Source organism: Salvelinus fontinalis, chromosome 1 (genome assembly GCF_029448725.1).
Source record: "Salvelinus fontinalis isolate EN_2023a chromosome 1, ASM2944872v1, whole genome shotgun sequence".
Lineage (NCBI taxonomy): Eukaryota > Metazoa > Chordata > Actinopteri > Salmoniformes > Salmonidae > Salvelinus > Salvelinus fontinalis.
Window position 1 is genome coordinate 91,890,550 of NC_074665.1, and position 21,910 is coordinate 91,912,459.

General features: G+C 39.5%; 1 protein-coding gene across 2 annotated transcripts in view; it reads right to left on the bottom strand.

The window, feature by feature from the left end:
- Positions 1–21,910, bottom strand: part of LOC129863688 (protein sidekick-2-like) — a 221,182-nt gene that overhangs the window by 56,571 nt on the left and 142,701 nt on the right. For both annotated transcript variants that reach the window (XM_055935861.1, XM_055935854.1), the window contains exons 25-32: positions 21,222–21,337; positions 20,848–21,037; positions 20,521–20,619; positions 19,198–19,392; positions 18,330–18,531; positions 18,002–18,105; positions 17,381–17,451; positions 16,459–16,594 (exon numbers count right to left, since the gene is read on the bottom strand). In XM_055935861.1, the coding sequence (XP_055791836.1) occupies positions 16,459–16,594; positions 17,381–17,451; positions 18,002–18,105; positions 18,330–18,531; positions 19,198–19,392; positions 20,521–20,619; positions 20,848–21,037; positions 21,222–21,337 (1,113 nt within the window). The remainder of the gene's footprint in view (positions 1–16,458; positions 16,595–17,380; positions 17,452–18,001; positions 18,106–18,329; positions 18,532–19,197; positions 19,393–20,520; positions 20,620–20,847; positions 21,038–21,221; positions 21,338–21,910) is intronic.

Below are 21,910 nucleotides of genomic sequence, written 5' to 3' on the forward strand. Positions count from 1 at the left end.
GAGTCTTCTTGGGTATGACGCTACAAGATTGGCACACTTTTGGGGAGTTTCTCCCATTCTTCTCTGCAGATCCTCTCAAGCTCTTTCAGGTTGGATGGGGTGCGTCGCTGCACACTATTTTCAGGTTTTTCGTCCCAGATGGCATCCCAGCCGCGTCCTCAGAGCATGCGCAGACCAGCAGGCTGGAGTGTTTACGGACATATTAAATATTTCCCTGTACCAGTCTGCTGTCCACACATGCTTCAAGATGGCTACCATTGTTCCTGTCCCCAAGAAAGCAAAAGTAACTGAACTAAATGACTTTCGCCCTGTGGCACTCACTTCGGTCATCATGAAGTGCTTCGAGAGACTAGTCAAGGATCACATCACCTCCACCCTACCTGATACCCTAGACCCACTTCAATTTTCTTACCACCCCAATAGATCCACAGACGATGCAATCGCCATCGGACTGCACACTGCCCTATCCCATCTGTACAAGAGGAGTACCTATGTAAGAATACTGTTTATTGACTATAGCTCAGCATTCAACCCCAAAGTACCCTCCAAGCTCATCATTAAGCTTGAGGCCCTGGGTATGGACCACGCCCTGTGCAACTGGGTCCTAGACTTCCTGACGGGCCGCCCCCAGGTGGTGAAGGTAGGAAACAACACCTCCACTTCGCTGACCCTCAACACTGGGGCCCAAAAGGGTGCGTGCTCAGCCCCCCCCTGAGTTACGGAGTTACCTCCGTTGCAGAGGATAATTGACCAAGCATTATCACTATTGGAGACAGCTTTTAAGTTTTACAAGAGTCTTTTATACAGCTGAAACTTGTTTTAAATGCAAAGAAAACCCATTTTATGATTTTTAACAGGTTCAAAAAGTTGGTTGAAAATACACTTGCACTTACGAGCTAAGATGGTTCTCGAATTAATCAGGTCTCTGCATATAAATACTTAGGGATATGGTTGGAAGATAAACTGTCTTTTAAAATGCATATTGACAAACTTTGTAAACAACTAAAAATCAAGCTAGGCTTCCTCTATAGAAATAGGACTTGTTTTTCCTCTACAAATAGAAGACAAATTGAGCAAGCTACTTTTATGTCTGTTAGATTATGGGGATATTATTTACATGCATGCTACGGCATCAACACTTAAATCGATGGATGCTACTTATCATTGCGCACTTAGGTGCACTAGCTACATAACTCACCACTGTGTTTTATATCAAAATGTGGGTTGGACTTCACTGTCCGTGAGATGAGAACAACATGCTCTCGTGTTTGTCTATAAAGCACTTCTGAATAAGCTACCTTCTTATTTATCATCCCTCATCAATATTAGAATTAGAATTCCTAAAACCAGGTCTCAACATGGATTACACTTGAGGCCCATGCGATTTCCACAGAGTTGGGTATGGCTGCCTTTTCCTGTTATGCTCCTTGCTTATGGAATAGCCTGCAGACTAAACTTAAACTTGAGACTCTTGTCCCCCTGTTGCCCATTTTAAATATTTATTGGAGGATTTCTTTTTGTATTGCTTGTAACTGTTTCGGGTAATGCAAGTTATTGTGCTGTTAGGGGAATAACCTATGTTGCAGTATTTTTTTGTGTTATCTGTGATCGTTTTGTTCGTCTTGTGTAGTTTCTTAATCATTGTACTGTATGTGTAAACATGTATATGCAGGGCCCAGCTGTAAAAGAGAACTTGGTCTCAGTCTGTGTTCCTTGTTGGAATAATATTAACCTTACTTAACACCCATCCCGGATCCGGGAGCATCCTCATCGGTAAAAGCTGACTAGCATAGCCTAGCATAGTGCCACAAGTAAATAATAGCATATAAATATCATGAAATCACAAGTCCAATACAGCAAATGAAAGATAAACATCTTGTGAATCCAGCCATCATTTCCGATTTTTTAAATGTTTTACAGCGAAAACACAATATGTATTTCTATTAGCTAACCACAATAGCCAAAGACTCAACCGCATATTTCCACCATGTTTCTACCGCATAGGTAGCTATCACAAAACCGACCAAATAGAGATATAATTAGTCACTAACCAAGAAACAATTTCATCAGATGACAGTCTTATAACATGTTATACAATACATTTATGTTTTGTTCGAAAATGTGCATATTTGAGGTCTAAATCATAGTTTTACATTGCAGCTACCATCAAAAATATCACCAAAGCAGCCAGAATAATTACAGAGAGCAACGTGAAATACATAAATACTCATCATAAAACATTTATGAAAAATGCATGGTGTACAGCAAATGAAAGATAAACATCTTGTGAATCCAGCCAATATTTCCGATTTTTAAGTGTTTTACATTGAAAACACAATATAGCATTATATTAGCTTACCACAATAGCCAAACACACAACCGCATTTATTCACCGCATAGATAGCATTCGCAAAAACCAGCAAAAGATATACAATTAATCACTAACCTTGACCAACTTCATCAGATGACAGTCTTATAACATCAGGTTATACAATACACTTATGTTTGTTCGAAAATGTGCATATTTAGAGCTGCAAACTGTGGTTATACATTGTGAATATGTAGCATCGATTCACCAGAATGTCCGGAGCTATTTTGGACACTCACCTAATCTGACTAAAGAAACTTAAACTTTACATAAAAATACTTGTTGTATGGCAAATGAAAGATACACTGGTTCTTAATGCAACCGCCGTGTTAGATTTTTTAAAATAACTTTACCATAACAAACAGCTTTATTGCGAGACAGCGCCCGCCAAAACGGCGGAGAATAGAAATAACATTTTCCACAGAAATACGAAATAACATCATAAATTGTTCTTACTTTTGGTGAGCTTCCATCAGAATCTTGTACAAGGATTCCTAGGTCCAGAATAAATCGTTGTTTGGTTTTAGAATGTCCTTTTCTCCTGTCGAATTCGCGCCACAATGCTAGCCAATGTTGATGACGTTCCCAATTTCTCTCGACGCAAAGAACGGAAAACTCCAAAAGTCCCAATAAACGTTGAATAATCTGATAAAACTCGGTTGAAAAAACCTACTTTACGATGTCTGGCTCATGTGTCAACATCTAACTAGAGGTAGGAGGTAGACGTAGGACGTAGGACGTAGACGGCGGACGTAAAGGTAAATTAAAGGTAATGGCGGACTGAACGAAGTTATGTAGAGCACCTCAAGATAAAACATAATATTCGAAATATCTGCTAAATAGACTAAAATATTAGCACTACATAATCTGGTGAGTGATAAACCTTCAATCTGGATAATAACACAAAACAAATCCTAAGACTAGAGACATTTATCGACAAATATTACGAACACAGACAACAACCAAACATGACGGAGAATAAGACAGGGGAACCGTTTACAAAACGCAAGCGAGATTCTTCGACAGATACTGACGATTTAATATTCTCACCACCGGGAATGGTAAAGGTCGAAACTGATCTGTTAAAATCAATAAATGACAAACTGGGTTTACTTGAATTACTTAGTAAGGATATAAAAGAGTTAAAGGCAAGCCTAGAGATGAGTGATGAAAAAGCTGCGACATTGGAGAAGGAAACACACGCGCTAAAAGGGACAGTCAATAAGATTCAAACCGAAATGAATGGAATTAAAAAAGAGAACATCGTTCTGAAAGAAGCCTTACTGGAGATTCAAACTAGATCCATGAGAGAGAATTTGGTACTTACAGGTATCCAAGAAAAAGAAGGAGAAGTTCCTGAATCTATAGTTAGAGAGTTCCTCCGTACAGCGCTTCAGATTCCATGCGAAGTTGTCGACAAAATCCAACTTGAACGTGTTCACCGCTTCGGACAGAGAGGGCAGAGGTACGAACGCCCAATCGTTGCAAAATTTGCTTCATTTAAAGATAAAATAATGGTTAAAAGCCTAGGTAAAAGACTTGCTGGGACCAAAATTGGCATGAATGATCAGTTTCCGAAAGAAATTGCAGAACGGCGCAAAGTTCTGTATCCAATTTTCAAAGAAAACAGATTAAAAGCGAAACGAGTAGCTCTCGTCGTTGATAAACTATATATTGATAACCAGTTGTTCAGAGACACAAAGACTACTCCATGGTTATTTTAAAATTTACAAAATTCTCATAGACGAGGAAAATAAACACAATTCAAGCCCAGTTACTGATTGTAACAATACAACAAAAAATATAGCTTTTTTATAAATCTTCACATATAACTAATTGAACACACAAGCACTATTTTTACACAGTGAAGATAAAAACTAAGTAAACAGAAGGCACAGTATGTGTGGATGGTATGGTTTGTGTTTATTTTATTTTTTATCTTATTTGTTATGTTTGGAAAGTTGAGTGAGTGAGTAATGAAATGGTTGCATATCCCAGAGCCAATGTATTGCTGTGAGCCGGGTATGAGAGGGCGTTCAATGTTGTTCAGATGATGGATATACTTTTATAATGAATTATACGTCTTATTTATTTATTGTCCTATCATGGAAAACTACATTTTTTTTTATCTTAATAAATTATATCTAATTATTATCCTATTTTAATGGTACTGTCTATGGCCCTATACCCTAGACACCCACCTGAATGGCCCAGATATTAAGGAGAAGTCCCTAACTGTTTTATGTGCTCGCTGTAAGCGGTCTATATGCAGCTAAAATGAGGTCAGAGACCAAGAGCAGCACTGCCCCCTCAAGATTCTGAGCCTGCTTGGCAGGGTTGGTCCTGCAAAGCCAAAGCCCCCTGAAGGGAGAGGAAAATATACAAGGAATTTCTCAAAGCTGCTAATGAGAACCTTGACGACCTTGTACCTAGCCGGTGGGGATTCCGGTGGGGTACCCCCACCCAGGCAGTGGCAGTGCTGGCAACACTAGCTGCAGTAACCCATGGGGAGGGGGTCACACTCGGACATTCAGAGAGGGGGTATATTATTGTGGCCCTGGTGGCACAGAATCAAGGTCGGACTGCATGGAGATGCGTGGGGACATGGTCATGACTGGTGGCCGTATTGTGGGTGTTTCTTTCAGGAATAGGGTGTACATTTGACGGCCATTATCTAGGATATGACAATGGTAAATAAATTTCAATTTTTGCTTATTTTTTTGCGCGGTCTTGCAGGCCTTCTCATGCAGCTGCAACTGCAATGGCATTTGGAAATCATGACCCATCTTGAGTTGAGCTCTGGGATGGTGCAACTATTGAGAAAGTGAGCTTATGGTTGTGTGGGGGTAAGGGCTGAGTGTGTATGTGTGTATCCCACAACTGTTGCGAAAGAAGAAGTAAAAGATGTAAGGTACAATAGAGGATGATCCACAGCTATATATAATACAAATCGAGGTGACGGCAATGGAAATGCATATGGCAATTGATTTACTTCAATTCGGTAAATGGAACTGTATGCTCTTTTCAAAGAATGGATCCCAGTCGGTTCAGGGCTATGGGATACAGGGGGTCGAGGGTGGTCTGCCGGGCATTGGGATGACAAGCCATCTCGAGATGAGGCCTTTTAGCGGGTGGAATAGTAGGGACCAATTGGAGGTTTACTTAGTAGAAATGCAAATATCATGGTACAACTATATAGACACTCAATCATTATGTTACTTTTTAATAGTACGTTTACAAAAATATATTCTGATTAAAAGAATGAAAGGTGTGTCTCATGGTAAGTGGTGAAATAAGTATAGCCAGTTACAATTGTAATGGCTTAGCAGATAATAAGAAAAGACGATCAGTATTTACCTGGCTAAAAGAGAAGGATTATAATATTTATTGTTTACAGGAAACCCATTCAACAGTTTTAGATGAAGTTTTGTGGAAAAAGAACTGGGTGGGCAAAATATATTTCTCCCATGGGCAAAGAAATTCAAAAGGGGTGATGATCTTAATTAACAATAATTTTGATCCAAATGTGCAAATTGTCCAAACAGATCCTCAAGGTAGATGGATTATTTTAAATATGTTATTGGACAATAAACAAATATGGCTTGTTAACCTATACGGTCCGAATAATGATGATCCAAGCTTCTTTGAAAATATATATAAGAACTTATCAACTCTACAAGCAACACTAGACTCTATTATTATAATGGGAGATTTTAATACGGTCTTAAATAGCTCTATAGACCGGAAAGGAAATCACACTACAAATTATCACCCTCAGGCACTTAAGGAAATCATGAATATCATGGATATATTGGAATTAGTGGATATATGGAGACTTAAATACCCTGATTTAGTGAGATATACATGGCGGAGGCTGAATCAAGCTAGTCGTCTTGACTACTTTCTTATTCCATTCTCTCTGGCACCAAAAGTTAAAAAAGTGTTGATAGGGGATAGAATGCGGTCGGATCATCACATAATTGGCATATATATTTCTCTTACAGAATTTCCACGTGGGCGAGGATATTGGAAATTTAATCAAAGTCTACTAGATGATAAATTGTTTAGAACTAGGACAGAAGATTTTATAACTGACTTTTTCAGACATAACATAGGTACAGCAGATCCCCTTATTGTATGGGACACTTTTAAGTGTGCCTTTAGAGGCCATGCAATTCAGTACTCATCTATAAAACAAAAGCAATTTAGATCAAAAGAGTCCATATTAACAAAGGAAATTGAAGGACTAACAGTACAGTTAGATAGCAATAAAAACGGTACCATAGAGGCACAGAATAATTTAGAGGAAAAACAAAAAGAAATGGAGGAACTTATTCAAGAAAGATCCAGTGTAATATATTATAAAAATAAAGCGAACTGGATGGAATATGGGGAGAAATGCACCAAATTCTTTTTCAATCTTCAATATAGAAATGCTACCAAAAAAAATGTATTAAAACTTGTGACAAATGATGGAGTCACGCATGATTCACCAAATGATATTTTGAAAGAGGAAGTAAAGTACTTTAAGAATATGTTTTCGTTTCAGGCTCCTCCATCTCCACTAACTGAAACTAATTGTATGGATTTTTTTCCTATTAATAATGTAAAATTAACATCTGAACAGAAAGACTCATGTGAAGGCCAAATTACAGAGGAGGAACTGCTTGTTGCAATTGGGGCCTTTAAAGATGGGAAAACTCCAGGGCTGGATGGCATACCAGTGGAAGTATACAAAACGTTTTTTGATATACTCAAAGGACCATTATTAACTTGTTTTAACCACTCCTATATAAATGGTAGATTATCAGACACACAACAAGAAGGTCTGATATCGTTATTACTGAAACAGGACCCAAGTGGTATATATAAAGATCCAGTCCAATTAAAAAATTGGAGACCTCTTACACTTCAGTGTTGTGATGCAAAAATCCTAGCAAAATGCTTGGCGCATAGAATAAAAAAAGTTTTGTCAGATATTATTCATCCTAATCAGACAGGTTTTTTACATGGACGATACATTGGAGATAATATAAGGCAAGTACTGGAAACAATAGAACACTATGAGATATCGGGGACACCAGGCCTGGTTTTCATAGCTGATTTTGAAAAGGCTTTTGATAAAGTACGACTGGAGTTTATATATAAATGCCTAGAATATTTCAATTTTGGGGAATCTCTTATAAAATGGGTTAAAATTATGTATAGTAACCCTAGGTGTAAAATAGTAAATAATGGCTACATCTCAGAAAGTTTTAAACTATCTAGAGGAGTAAAACAAGGTTGTCCACTATCGGCATATCTATTTATTATTGCCATCGAAATGTTAGCTGTTAAAATTAGATCAAACATGAATATTAAAGGATTAGAAATCCATGGCTTAAAAACTAAGGTGTCATTGTACGCTGATGATTCATGTTTTCTTTTAAAACCACAACTAGAGTCTCTCCAGGGCCTCATAGAGGATCTAGATACCTTTGCTATCCTCTCTGGATTAAAACCAAATTATGATAAATGTACCATATTACGTATTGGATCACTAAAAAATACACATTTTATATTGCCATGTAGTTTACCAATTAAATGGTCTGACGGAGATGTGGACATACTCGGTATAAAAATCCCAAAAGAAAGAAATGATCTCACTCCAATAAATTTTTATAGAAAGTTAGCAAAAATAGATAAGATCTTGCTACCATGGAAAGGAAAATACCTGTCTATTTGTGGAAAAATCACCCTAATTAACTCTTTAGTCATATCACAGTTTACCTATTTGCTTATGGTTTTGCCTACACCTAGTGACCTGTTTTTTAAATTATATGAACAAAAAATATTCAATTTTATTTGGAACGGCAAGCCAGATAAAATTAAAAGGGCCTATTTATATAACGAATATGAATTCGGAGGGCAGAAATTATTAAATATTAAAGCATTAGACCTCTCACTAAAGGCATCGGTCATACAAAAGTTATACTTAAATCCAAACTGGTTCTCTAGTAAACTGGTACGAATGTCTCATCCTATGTTCAAGAAGGGCCTTTTTCCCTTTATTCAGATTACACCTGCTCATTTTCGGTTGTTTGAAAAGGAAATGATCTCCAAAATATCCTTATTCTTTAAACAAGCCTTAGAAAGTTGGTTGCAATTTCAGTTTAATCCACCTGAAAGGACGGAACAAATAGTACAACAAATATTGTGGTTAAATTCAAATATAATAATTGATAAAAAAACTGTATTTATCGAAGAAATGTTTAAAAAAGGTATAATTTTTGTGAATGATATCATAAATAGGACTGGTGGAGTTATGTCACACATGCAGCTAACACAGACATATGGAAAAGTCTGCTCTACCCAAAATTACAACCAATTAATTGCAGCATTACCACAAAAATGGAAGAGGCAAGTAGAAGGGGAAAAAAGTAAGGAACTTGTATGTCGGCCCTGTATTAAAGAACAAAAATGGTTAAAGAAAAGTGTGATAAATAAAAACATATACCAATTTCATTTAAGGACCAAAAAACTAACAGCTGTGCCATACAAATTGCAAAATAGTTGGGAAGAGATTTTCGATGTACCCATTCCATGGCACATGGTTTATGAATTGATACGCAAAACAACGCCGGATTCAAAACTTCGAATTTTTCAATATAAATTACTGTACAAAATTCTTGCAACTAATAGAATGTTATATATATGGGGTATACAATCTTCCCAGCTCTGCAGATTCTGTTGTGAGGAGGCAGAGTCATTAGATCATTTATTTTGGTATTGTCCATATGTAGCTCGTTTTTGGTCACAGGTCCAGGAATGGCTGAAGAATTGCAACATTTGCCTAAAACTAACGCTACAGATAGCAATACTGGGGGATTTGAAAAGCCATAGTCAATCAATCAATAATATAATAATTATTTTGGCAAAGATGTTTATTTTTAATTTACAATCTGTAGAAGCTATGAGAATAGGAAGGTTCAGGTCTTTTGTGAAGCATCACAGCACAGTTGAGAAATGTATGGCAAATAGAAATCCGAAATGGATGATGTTGGAAGATAGATGGGAGGGGTTGGGTGGAGCTGAAGGGTGGGACTAATAACAAGATAAACAATATAGGGCATACGGGATCTGTGAAATGTGTATAGGTGCGGAGCTTTTGTGAAATAGCACAGTTACAAGTGGAAATAAAATTGGATGGACAATAGAAATAGAGGAAGGACTAAGAACAAATAAGAGAGAACTATTGTAAAGTGGACTGTGTCTGTAAGATAGGTATAAGATGTAGAAATTGAAGGTAAAAGCAGAAGTGTTTATAAGTTTACTCCAATTGGGGGATTGGTGGTAGGGTCGCGGGGAATAATAATAAAGGCATATTCTTTAAAAAAGTATGTATGTCTATATAGGTCTGTGTATGTATATATGTGTATATGTATGCATACGTGTATGGATATATATATTTACCCCAAAAAATATGGGGGAATGGAAATGATGCAGACAATTACATTGGAAGCAACATTCTTTCCGCAATACTAAGCTGATCCTCCCCTAAAAAAAAAAAAAAAAAAAAAAGAACGGAAAACTCCAAAAGTCCCAATAAACGTTGAATAATCTGATAAAACTCGGTTGAAAAAACCTACTTTACGATGTTATTATCACATGTATCAAATAAAATCAGAGCCGGAGATATTAGCCGTGTATACCGAACGCTTATCAGAAGACAATATGGAGGTGCTTCGCGCGCCAAGGTAGAGAAAGGAAATTCCTGACCTGCCACTCCAAAAGCCCTTGTTCGACCTCAGATCAAGCTAGACACCCCATTCCACCTTCCACTACCTGTTGACATCTAGTGGAAGGCATATGAAGTGCATGCATATCGATAAATATTAAGCAATTGAATAGGCAGGCCCTGAAACAGAGCCTCGTTTTCAGATTTTTCACTTCCTGTCTGGAAGTTTGCTGCAAAATGAGTTCTGTTTTGCTCACAGATATAATTCAAACAGTTTTAGAAACTTGAGAGTGTTTTCTATCCAATAGTAATAAGAATATGCATATTGTATGATCTAGAATAGAGTACGAGGCCGTTCAAATTGGGCACAATTTTTTCCAAAGTGAAAATAGCGCCCCTCTATTGATAAGAAGTTCATTAGAGATACCAGCCTCAGAAATTGTAGCCCAAATAAATGCCTCACAGAGTTCAAGTAACAGACACATCTCAACATCAACTGTTCAGAGGAGACTGTGTGAATCAGGCCTTAATGCACAAATTGCTGCACTAGCACTACTAAAGGACACCAATAAGAAGAAGAGACTTGTTTTGGCCAAGAAACATGAGCAATGGTCTGGAGTCCAAATTGGAGATTTTTAGTTCCAACCGTCGTGTCTTTGTGACACGCGGTGTCTGTGAACAGATGACCTCCACGTGTATTTCCGACCGTAAAGCACAGAGGAGGAGGTGTTATGGTGTGGGGGTGCTTTGCTGGTGACACTGTTTGTGATTTATTTCGAATTCAAGGCACACTTAACCAGCATGGCTACTACAGCATTCTGCGGCGATACGCCATCCCATCTGGTTTGGGCTTATTGGGACTTTGATTTTTATTTCAACAGGACAATGACCCAACACACCTACAGGCTGTGTAAGGGCTATTTGACCAAGAAGGAGAGTGATGGAGTGCTGCATCAGATGTCCTGGTCTCCACAGTCACCCAATCTCAACCAAATTGAGAAGATTTGGGTTGAGTTGGACCGCAGAGTGAAGGAAAAGCAGCCAACAAGTGCTCAGCATATGTCCTATTTTGAAGGAGCATAACTCCTGGAACACTAGTCACTTCAATAATGTTTACATATTTTACATTACTCATCTCATATGTATATACTGTATTATATCCTATTCTACTGTATATTAGTTTATGCCGCTCTGACATTGCTCGTCCATATATTTAGATATTCTTAATTCCATTCCTTTACTTAGATATGTGTGTATTGTATGTATTGATGTAACATTGTTACATATTACTTGTTAGATATAACTGCACTGATGGAGCGAGAAACACAAGCATTTCACTACCCCCAATAACATCTACTAAACACGTGTATGTAACCAAGAAAATTTGATTTGTCTCTCCAGAAATGTTCCATCAGGTTCAACTCTGGGCTCTGGCGTGGCCACTCAAGTACATTCAGAGACTTGTCCCGAAGCCATTCCTGCATTGTTTTGGCTGTGTGCTGATTAAACTAATCATGTAAATGTAATTAACTAGGAATTCGGGGCACCAAGCAAAATATTCAGATTACAAAATTATAATCTTCCTAATGTAACTCTTCAGATATTTTAATATCTGATCAATTAGTCTTCTAATTATTGCATTATTCTTTACCTCACATTAGTCTCATTCCGAACGTCGTAAATTGTTGGTTATCTGCTCGAACCCAGACTTTACTATGAATCATCCATACACCAATTGTCTTAATCATTTATTTACTAACTAAATAATCACAAAAATGCATAAACAAACAAACAGTAGAAAAGGTTTCAAGGAAATTATAGGGGAGGTTCCCTAGTGGGCTAAGCCGATATGACGGCTTGGTGGACAAAGGGAAGTGGGTGTGTACTGAGAACAGGTGGGAAGACAAAAGGAATCATTACACAGTTGATAATTATACTAATTGAAATGCTAATATCTTTTGCACATGAATGCTCACTCATTCGGAGCATCTCTCTCTCTCTGCTTCCCTGAAGTCTTTCGTGGTTAGAATGGATACTTCAGAGTACCATTCAGAAATGTTCTCATTGACAGATGTTTTGGCGGTTGTCGGCATTCACAATCCCAGGTTTACATCATTTCTAGCTGAAGACTAGTAATTAGTATCTAAGATTTGCTCTTATTGTGTAGGGATCGATAGTCTCAGAGTTTAACCATTTCCCGCCGTGTAGCCAATGTTCCACGTGGTATGGTTAGGAATTCAACAACCATTACAACCTTAGCTTATTCTGAGGTTTTTGTGGCCTGAAGAGGATTTCCTCAGGAGGGGGTTTTATTCGTAACAATAGAAAAGGAGGTTCTATGACGTCAGATCATGTCTGTGCTCACGGGGGCGGGCCAATGACTTAGTTAACTTCTTGCGACTATAGGGGGTGCTGTTTTCTCATTAGCATAATTTGCACTACAGATTAAACGGCGTCCTACTCAATTCTTGCTCGTACAATATGCATATTATTACTATTATTGGATAGAAAACACTCTCTAGTTTCTATAGCCGTTGGAATTTTGTCTCTGAGTGAAACAGAACTCAATCTACAGCACTTTTCATGATAGGGAGTCAGATTTCAAACATTTTGGCCACTGATCTGGAGTCAGTTTAAAGCTCACTGTAAATGCTATGGAGAAACAGACACTGCTTACGTCTCCCCCTGGATGTCAGTGCGTGATGACGCTTTGAATGGTGTCGATTGCGCAATCAGTTTCTCTATAAGACACCAAATAGCGGAAGTAGCCTCCCTTTGCTGCCTGCGCCTTGCGCGCGAAGGACATCGGACTCGCCTCCTTCCAAGCGTTAGTTTAGCCAGTAATATTTCTCCGTTCATGTTTTTACCCGTTATAGGTGTTAACAGCATCATAAGGTAGTTAATTTGAACCGTTGTATAGCAATTTATATCCTTTCAGTGCGATTTTGAGGCATTGCTTTGTTGTGCACTTTGACGCGCTGGGCACATTTCGGGGTCCCGGTTGTACGTTAGTGGGCATTTCGACGGACAAGTGGACATCTTTCGACCAAAAGAAGATTAGACCCAAGAAAGGATTCTTTGCCCAAGATTCTGATGGAAGAACAGCTCACAGTAAGAACAATTTATGATGATAAATCGTGTTTCTGTCGAAAAATGTTAAACGCTTACGCCGCCAATTTGTTTTGTATAGCTTCGCTTGGCGCAACCTGTATTGAAAAGTAAGGATAATTTAAAAAATGTAAATCAGCGATTGCATTAAGAACTAATTTGTCTTTCGATTCCTGTCAACCCTGTATTTTTTTGTCAAGTATATGATTAGCTATTGATTAAACTAGATCACTCAAAGATGGCGACCGACATTTCCAGGCTTGTTTTGCTACTATTTTTATTGTATAACCATAGTTTTTTTATGGCTAAATATGCACATTTTCGAACAAACTGTATATGTATGTTGTAATATGATGTTACAGGAGTGTCATCTGAAGAATTCTGAGATGGTTAGTGAAAAAATAAATATATTTTGGCGATGATACGATATCGCTCTCTTTGGCTAGAATCAGTGCTCGGGTAACGTTTGCGTATGTGGTATGCTAATATAACGATTTATTGTGTTTTCGCCGTAAAACACTTAGAAAATCTGAAATGTTGTCTGAATTCACAAGATCTGTGTCTGTCCATTGCTATGTGCTGTGTATTTTTAAGAAATGTTTTATGATGAGTAAATTGGTAATACACGTTGCTGTCTGTAGTAATTCTAGGAGCTTTGGTGAGATTTGTGATGCTGACTGCAATGGCAAACTATGATTTATACCTGAAATATGCACATTTTTCTAACAAAACCTATCCTATACCATAAATATGTTATCAGACTGTCATCTGATGAGGTTTTTTTCTTGGTTAGTGGTTATCAATATCTTAGTTTAGCCGAATTGTGATAGCTACTGGTGTTGAGAGAAAATGGTGGACAAAGAAAAATGGTGATTTTTGCTAACGTGTTTAGCTAATAGATTTACATATTGTGTCTTCCCTGTAAAACATTTTAAAAATCTGAAATGGTGGCTTTATTCACAAGATCTGTATCTTTCATTAGGTGTCTTGGACTTGTGATTTAATGATATTTAGATGCTACTATTTAATTGTGACGCTATGCTAGCGATGCTAATCAGTGTGGGGGGGTGGGGGGTGGGGGGTGCTCCCGGATCCGGGGTAGAGGCTCGCTACATGATAGGTTTAAAGGGAATAAAATTCTCTCACATTAAAGGTTTAACATCACATTACATAATTTCATAAATAGTTTCATCTTTACTAATTCATTTTATACAAGAATTAGATGCAAACCCCATAATTGAGAAATGTACATATTCAGAGCTATAGTTATGTGTGTTTCCTGTCCTCTCTGAGGTCACCAAATGAAACACACTCATCATACCCGCTCCTTACGTGTCCATGGATCATTCCCACCTCCTCACAAGTGGACATATTGTATCAAATTCCCAGTTTGGGGATTTAGGAGTTTGCCACGTGAAATCCTTTGTCTACCTATGTGTCTCTCTGTCTGCATGGCCTGGGGGAGAGAGTCTCCTCCAGGATTTTACAACCTGAGATAACAGAACCTGGGTGTAGGAGAGAGAGAGGGGGATGCCACGATCTATTTCCAGAAAGGGCCACGTCATGACAGTGCTTAGGGTCATTGTCCTGTTGGATGGTGAACCTTCGCCCCACACTGAGGTCCTGAGCGCTCTTGAGCAAGTTTTCATCAAGGATCTTTCTGTAGTTTGCTCCGTTCATCTTTTGCTCTATCCTGAGTAGTCTCCCAGTCCCTGGCGTTGAAAACCAGAAACACAGCATGATGTTGCCACTCCCATGCTTCACCGTAGGGATGGTGCCAGGTTTCCTCCAGACGTGACATTTGGCATTCAGGCCAAATAGTTCAATCTTGGTTTCATCAGACCAGATCTTGTTTCTCTTGGTCTGAGAGTCTTTAGGTTCCTTTTGGCAAACACCAAGCGGCTGTCATGTGATTAGAGAGTTGGGTCAGTAACCAAAAAGGTTGCTGGATCCAATCCCCGAGCTGACAAGGTAAAAATATGTGGTTCGTCCCCTGAGCACTGTTCCCCAGGCGCCGAAGATGTGGATGTCGATTAAGGCAGCTCCCCACACCTCTCTGATTCAGAGGGGTTTTGTTAAAGGCGGAAGACACATTTCAGTTGTACAACTGACTAGGTATCCCTCTTTCCCCCCATGTGCCTTTTACTGAGGAGTGGCTTCCGTCTGGCCACTCTACCATAAACACCTGATTGTTGGAGTGCTGCAGAGATGGTTGTCATTCTGGAAGGTTCTCCCATCTCCACAAAGGAGCTCTGGAGCTCTGCCAGAGTGACAATCGCGTTCTTGTTCACGTCCCTGACCAAGGCCCTTCTCCCCCGATTTCTCAGTTTGGCCAGGCAGCCAGCTCTAAGGAAGAGTCTTGGTGGTTCCAAATATCTTTCATTTAAGAATAATGGAGGCCACTGTGTTCTTGGAGACCTTGCTGCATAAATGTTTTGGTACCCTTCCCCAGATCCGTGCCTCGACATAATACTGTCTCGGAGCTCTAGGGAGAATTCCTTTGACCTCTTGGCTTGGTTTTTGCTCTGACATGTCCTGTCAACTGTGGGACCTTATATAGACCGGTGTGTGCCTTTCCAAATCATGTCCAATCAATTGAATTTACTATGGGTGGACTAGAAACATCTCAACAATGATCAATGGAAACAGGATGCACCTGAGCTTCATTTCCAGTCTCATAGCAAAAGGTCTGAAAACTGTTTTAGATTTTTAATACATTGCAAACATTTAAAGAAAAACTGTTTTACTTTTGTCAGTATAGGGTATTGTGTGTCGACTGATGAGGAAAAAAATGAATTTAATCAATTTTATAAGGCTGTAACGTAACAAAATGTGGAAAAAGTGTCTGAATACTTTCCAAAGGCACTGTATACATAACAAAATGTAGCTAATATTTTCTTACTTACTTAAAAAAAGTATTTTAAGTATTTCACTGTAAAGTCTACACCTGTTGTATTTGGTACATGTGACAAATACAATTTGATGTGACTGTTCTGCAAGAACCAGTGAAAAACCCACACAATCATAGAAACCCACACTAACTTCATCAAAGAGAAATGAAACATCACACAGACCGAGCAGATAGTTAGAAGGGACTGATTCTAAGAGGTGTAGTGTCAGGTGTCAGGCACAGCCAGTGTTACAGGAAGACAATATAGGAGAATGTTTGGTACACGTTCTGATGGAGTTCTGTGTGGCCTTGTTGAGAGATGGTGGTTGATGTGAGGTTGTAGGAGCATTGTGGGGAGGTTATGACACTACTCACAGTTGAGCTCGGTCCAAGTATTGGAGGGGCTGTTGGCGGTGCGTACGGAGAAGCTGCGGAGGCGGTCGTACATGAGCTCCCGGTACCGTATCCGGAAACCAAGGAGGATACCGTTAATCTTCTCCTCAGACGGAGGCTGTGATGAAAACACATAACGTGAGACTACCATTAGGTCATGTTCAACATAGTCTCTTTCACGGACAGTCATATTTACAAAGCCAAGCAAGCTAACTAGATATTTGATTAAAAATAATAATATATTTAATTTATAACTCGCTTTACGATCATCCCATTTATGGCAAGCCCTCTCCGGCAAAGCATGGCCAGTGTACAACAGGACTAAGATAAAGATTCAAAAATCCCCAGACAACCGGAGCTCATTCATGGCTGACTCACACAGACAGAAATCCCCAGACAACTGGAGCTCATCCATGGCTGACTCACACAGACAGAAATCCCCAGACAACGAGCTCATCCATGGCTGACTCACACAGACAGAAATCCCCAGACAACGAGCTCATCCATGGCTGACTCACACAGACAGAAATCCCCAGACAACTGGAGCTCATCCATGACTGACTCACACAGACAGAAATTCTCATGTTGTAAAACATTAGATAACAGGGCCAGAACAAATGGAAAAGAGAGGAGTGAGAGAGAGAACAGGGGAAAGAGAGAAGAGTTTGGATGTCTCGGTGTAAAACTCCTACAGGTAGTAACCTGGGAACTCTCCATCTCCAGTTAATGACCTGCTAATTCAGGTGTTAGTGTTAGAGAGAGGAGGTGTGTGTTCCACTCAGTCTAAGTACACCCTATTCACCGTGCTACCCTCTCATTACCACCCACTGACTGACAGATGACTGGGTTTTACTGTGGATAGGAAGACAGACATCAGAACCAATCACCACCAGTCTCTTCTTACCTGCCAGCGAATCAGCACGGATGTAGTTGTGTGTGGTGTGACAGAGAGGATTGTGGGGGCTTCGTCAGGGGCTGCAACAGAAGGAGAGAAAAGAACAAAGGTTGAAAGCAAGGACAATTAGTTGAGTCTACCATCAGGCGCAAATAACTAACGCAGTGGTATTCACATCATACATACACACAACTAAAGAGAACATATCACCCATTGGTAAACAAGTCAAATTTGGGCATGAGAATGATTTGAAGGAAGAACATTTCTTGAATTAAAGTTAGTTCTGCTCGGTTGACACTGTTTGGTTTTAAGTGCCCCCCCCCCCCCACCCCCCCCCCCCACCACACAGCAACCACAGATGGTGAAGATGACATCACCTATTCTGCTGCTGCCAATAATGTCCTCACCACAGCTATACATTAACTCATCCTGACATTCTACTCAGGGAAGGATTCTAACCCAACACTGATGTAAAACACACTTTAAAGAACCCCTGCTTACAAATGTGTCAATGTGGCAAATCCAAGGACAATGAAGACCAAATCATGTGAGGATAATATGATGTCCACAAGGATCTTTATTTTCAATGCAGTAAGATAACACATAACACAAAGAGTTCAAGTCTCTTACCGTCCTGTAGTGTGGTGATAACTTCACTCTCCTCGCTGTATTCACTGTCTCCTATGTCGTTGGTGGCTTTCACTCTAAACTGGTAGGACATGAAGGGCTTCAGCCTAGCAACAGAGATGTAACACATGACAACATCATTCTCAGTCGTTACAACATTTTTTTCAATCTTTCAAGTTCCATTTAGGGCTAAGTGCAGCTTTTCCAAGCAAATATCTCAAATAGCTCTGCTCAAGGGTCTATACTGTGATAGGAAACCTCCCACTATGTACCCCTGTTAGTGCACTGGGTAGGGTGCTAGGCAGTGTGCTAGGTAGGGTGCATACTGTACCTGCCAACTATGTAGAAGCTGGACTCGTGGTTGACCGAGGCAGAGTGGACAGTCCAGTTGCTTTCAGGCAGTTCTCTCAGCTGCACGGTGTAGTAGCGGACCATAGAGAGGCCGTCGCTGCCTGGTTCCCATGACAACAACACGCTGCGGGCCTGAACATTCTCTTGGGGCACCATGGGACGACCGGTGGGCTGAGGGCGAGCTGGGGGAGAAAGAGGGGAGACAGAGAGGAAGAGGGGAAAACAGAGAGTGTTAAAGAGGCTAACAAGGTTAACAACAACAGTTCTATGATAACAGGAAGAAAGTTTGAACTGTGTACAAGTTCTTATCAGGTTAAACAAATGACCATACACAAACGGCTCAATCATTAGCTTAGAGTACTCACTAACTTCATGTGCTTGTGTAAAAACACTAAACAAATAGCTTATTACTGCAGATGTAACCGGGCAGAATATGACTCATTAGAAACCAATGTGCTGAATCTGTAAACCACTATCAGATGAGATGAGTGTTTGTTCTAAACTCGATGGAATTCTCTGTTGTTTACGGTAACTGCCTGACTTAGCCCAGCCACTCAAACATTTTGTGTCAACCCTGAGAAAATAAATCTGTCTGCTCTAACACATGTAGACAATATTCTGTGGTATGCTCTAAAGTACAATAACTCATATGGTAATGTAACATAAAACTTGTAGTACACAAAATACACAATAATTTCTGGAATGTCCTATAAGCTACAATAACTCATACTATAACTTTTCCATGTTTCCATAGTAACCTCACTTTTTGGTATATTCAATAAGTACAATAACTCATACACTAATGTTATATAAAACATCATCTGACATATCTTTCAATTCACATTTACCTCTCTTCTCTGTGGTGATCACCAGTGCCTCTGCGGCCTCCCCCCAGCCCTTGCGTGTCTGGGCTGTGATGCGGAACACGTATACTGACTCTTGTTTCAGGCCAGTAACCGTGTACTGGCGAGCACTCGGTTTTAACACGTCCACTGTGGCCGTGTTGCTATTGGTCGAGTTCAGACGATACGTGATCTGATAGGCTGAGAAGAGAAAAGAGAAAACACAACATGAAAGCATAGTCAGACACTATTAACTGGATGATTATCCTTAATGTCTGTCAACATTTCCTTCAGAAGATATGGGGATTATCCTTAATGTCTGTCAACATTTCCTTCAGAAGATATGGGGATTATCCTTAATGTCTGTCAACATTTCCTTCAGAAGATATGATGATTATCCTTAATGTCTGTCAACATTTACTTCAGATGATATGATGACTATCCTTAATGTCTGTCAACATTTCCTTCAGAAGATATGAAGATTATCCTTAATGTCTGTCAACATTTCCTTCAGAAGATATGAGGATTATCCTTAATGTCTGTCAACATTTACTTCAGAAGATATGATGATTATCCTTAATGTCTGTCAACATTTCCTTCAGAAGATATGAAGCTTATCCTTAATGTCTGTCAACATTTCATTCAGATGATATGATGATTATCCTTAATGTCTGTCAACATTTCCTTCAGAAGATATGATGATAATCCTTAATGTCTGTCAACATTTCCTTCAGAAGATATGATGATTAACCTTAATGTCTGTCAACATTTCCATGCAGTGCAAAAACATGAAAAACATGTTTGACATTTAAATGTCATAACAATCTATAGCTACTTTTTTGTTACTTGGAGTTAGGGTCACAGCATATTATGCACATCTGCAAGCTAGCATAGCAGAAAACGCTTGACAAATAGTATGTATCTCTTTTGTTGTAATATGTTAAAATGCTATATTCAGCATCCTACTGCCCCACACGTTCGTGGGGCCACAGGAGAGGTGGACATTATAAAGGACCATATTTTTTCAAATAAAACAACGGGCAGTTTGAGTCGTGGCTGCAATGTTTGTGTCTTTTTAATATGACCAATGCGCTTATTGCAACAATTCTGGCAGTTCCACTTTAAGCCCTTTGAACCTGCCTGAAACATAATGGTGAACACAAGTATCAGGTTCTACGATGCTAGGTCAAAAGTTGGTTATAACTAAATCATCATAGTCAAGGTGATGTTGCTTTTGTTTGCTGTATGAGAGGGTCATTCTTGTGGAGTCTGAACAGGTTAAAGGTGAAAGGTCAAGGTCTGGTCAGGGTCAAAGGTCAAACCACATACCCAGGATGATACCATTAGGCTGGGACGGGGACTGCCAGATGAGACGCATTGAGGTGGTCCGGACCTCAGGGAACAGGATGCCCACTGGAGGGCCGGGCACTGGAGACGAGAGAGTGGCAGAGGGGTTAGACTATTTTACACCTCTTTCTTCACTTCAGATGCATTGGTTGACTGAATGGTGACGGGCATTGGTATACTATAATATCAAATTCTGGATAAGCTATTTGAAAGCTTGAAAATATCCTGTATCCACCACTACTTGATGTCTAAGTGCCCTACAGGTAGTATACATTTAGACAGGCATATATTAGGCTGCCCGGTGCATACCGTCGTCCAGAGTCCTCTCCAGTATGAGTGGTGAGCTGGGCATGCCGTCTCCGATGCGGGTGAAGGCCAGGACCTGGATCTCATAGAGGACGTATTTCCCCAGACCAGTCAGCTGGACACTGTGGCTGGCGTTCCCCTCCACTGTCCACAACTGGAGGGATGAGTCAGAGTCCTTCTCCCTATACAACACCTGAAAGAGGAGAGAATAAAAGAAAAGAGAGGATAGATGAGAAGAGTGGAGAAGAGAGGGAAGAAGAGAAGAGCAAAAGGAAGATATTGAATTAGAGAGTGGGAGAGTGAGTAATGGAATTATTTTTGTGTACAGTATTGTATCCCTCTTGGAGGCGAGGGTGATGACTAAGCACCTCACACACCTTGTATCCCAAGATCAGTCCATTCCGGTCTGGTTCTGGTACTTCAAACCAGCGCACCAGGATACTGCTGGAGGTTGTGGCAAAGGCTGACACATTGGTGGGGCCACAGGAGGGGACTGGAGGGAATAAAAAATAAAAAAAACTTTTCAGACCGAAATCCAGTTATTTTACGATGTGCCTCGTCTCTCACAAAAGCTTCCCAGAACATGCAAACTGCTTTTTATACTGTTCAACATACCTTGTGTCAGTTGAAGCTTATCCTCATTACTGACAAAACTAAACTAATGTTGCTTTCTAAAGCAAGAAATAGACCTCTGAACCTTTCACCTATTACTACTTGTCAGGGCAATGAGATTGAGACTGTAACCTCATATAAATATCTTGGAATATATATTGATGACAGACTCTATTTTACATTGCATATTCAACAACGTACAAAACAATTTAAACTGATTTGGGATTTATTTTAGGATTAAGGCCTGTTTTCTCTAGTATGCTTATACTAGACTATGGTGAACTTTTATATATGAATGCTTCCGCTCAGTGTCTGAGATCAATTGACACCCTTTACGATAGACCATTGGATTTATTTTAAACTGCAAAAACCTTAAGCACCACTGCAATTTATTTCCCAGGGTTGGCTGGCCTTCTCTAGTCAATCATAGGCTCAGTCACTGGTATACTTTTAT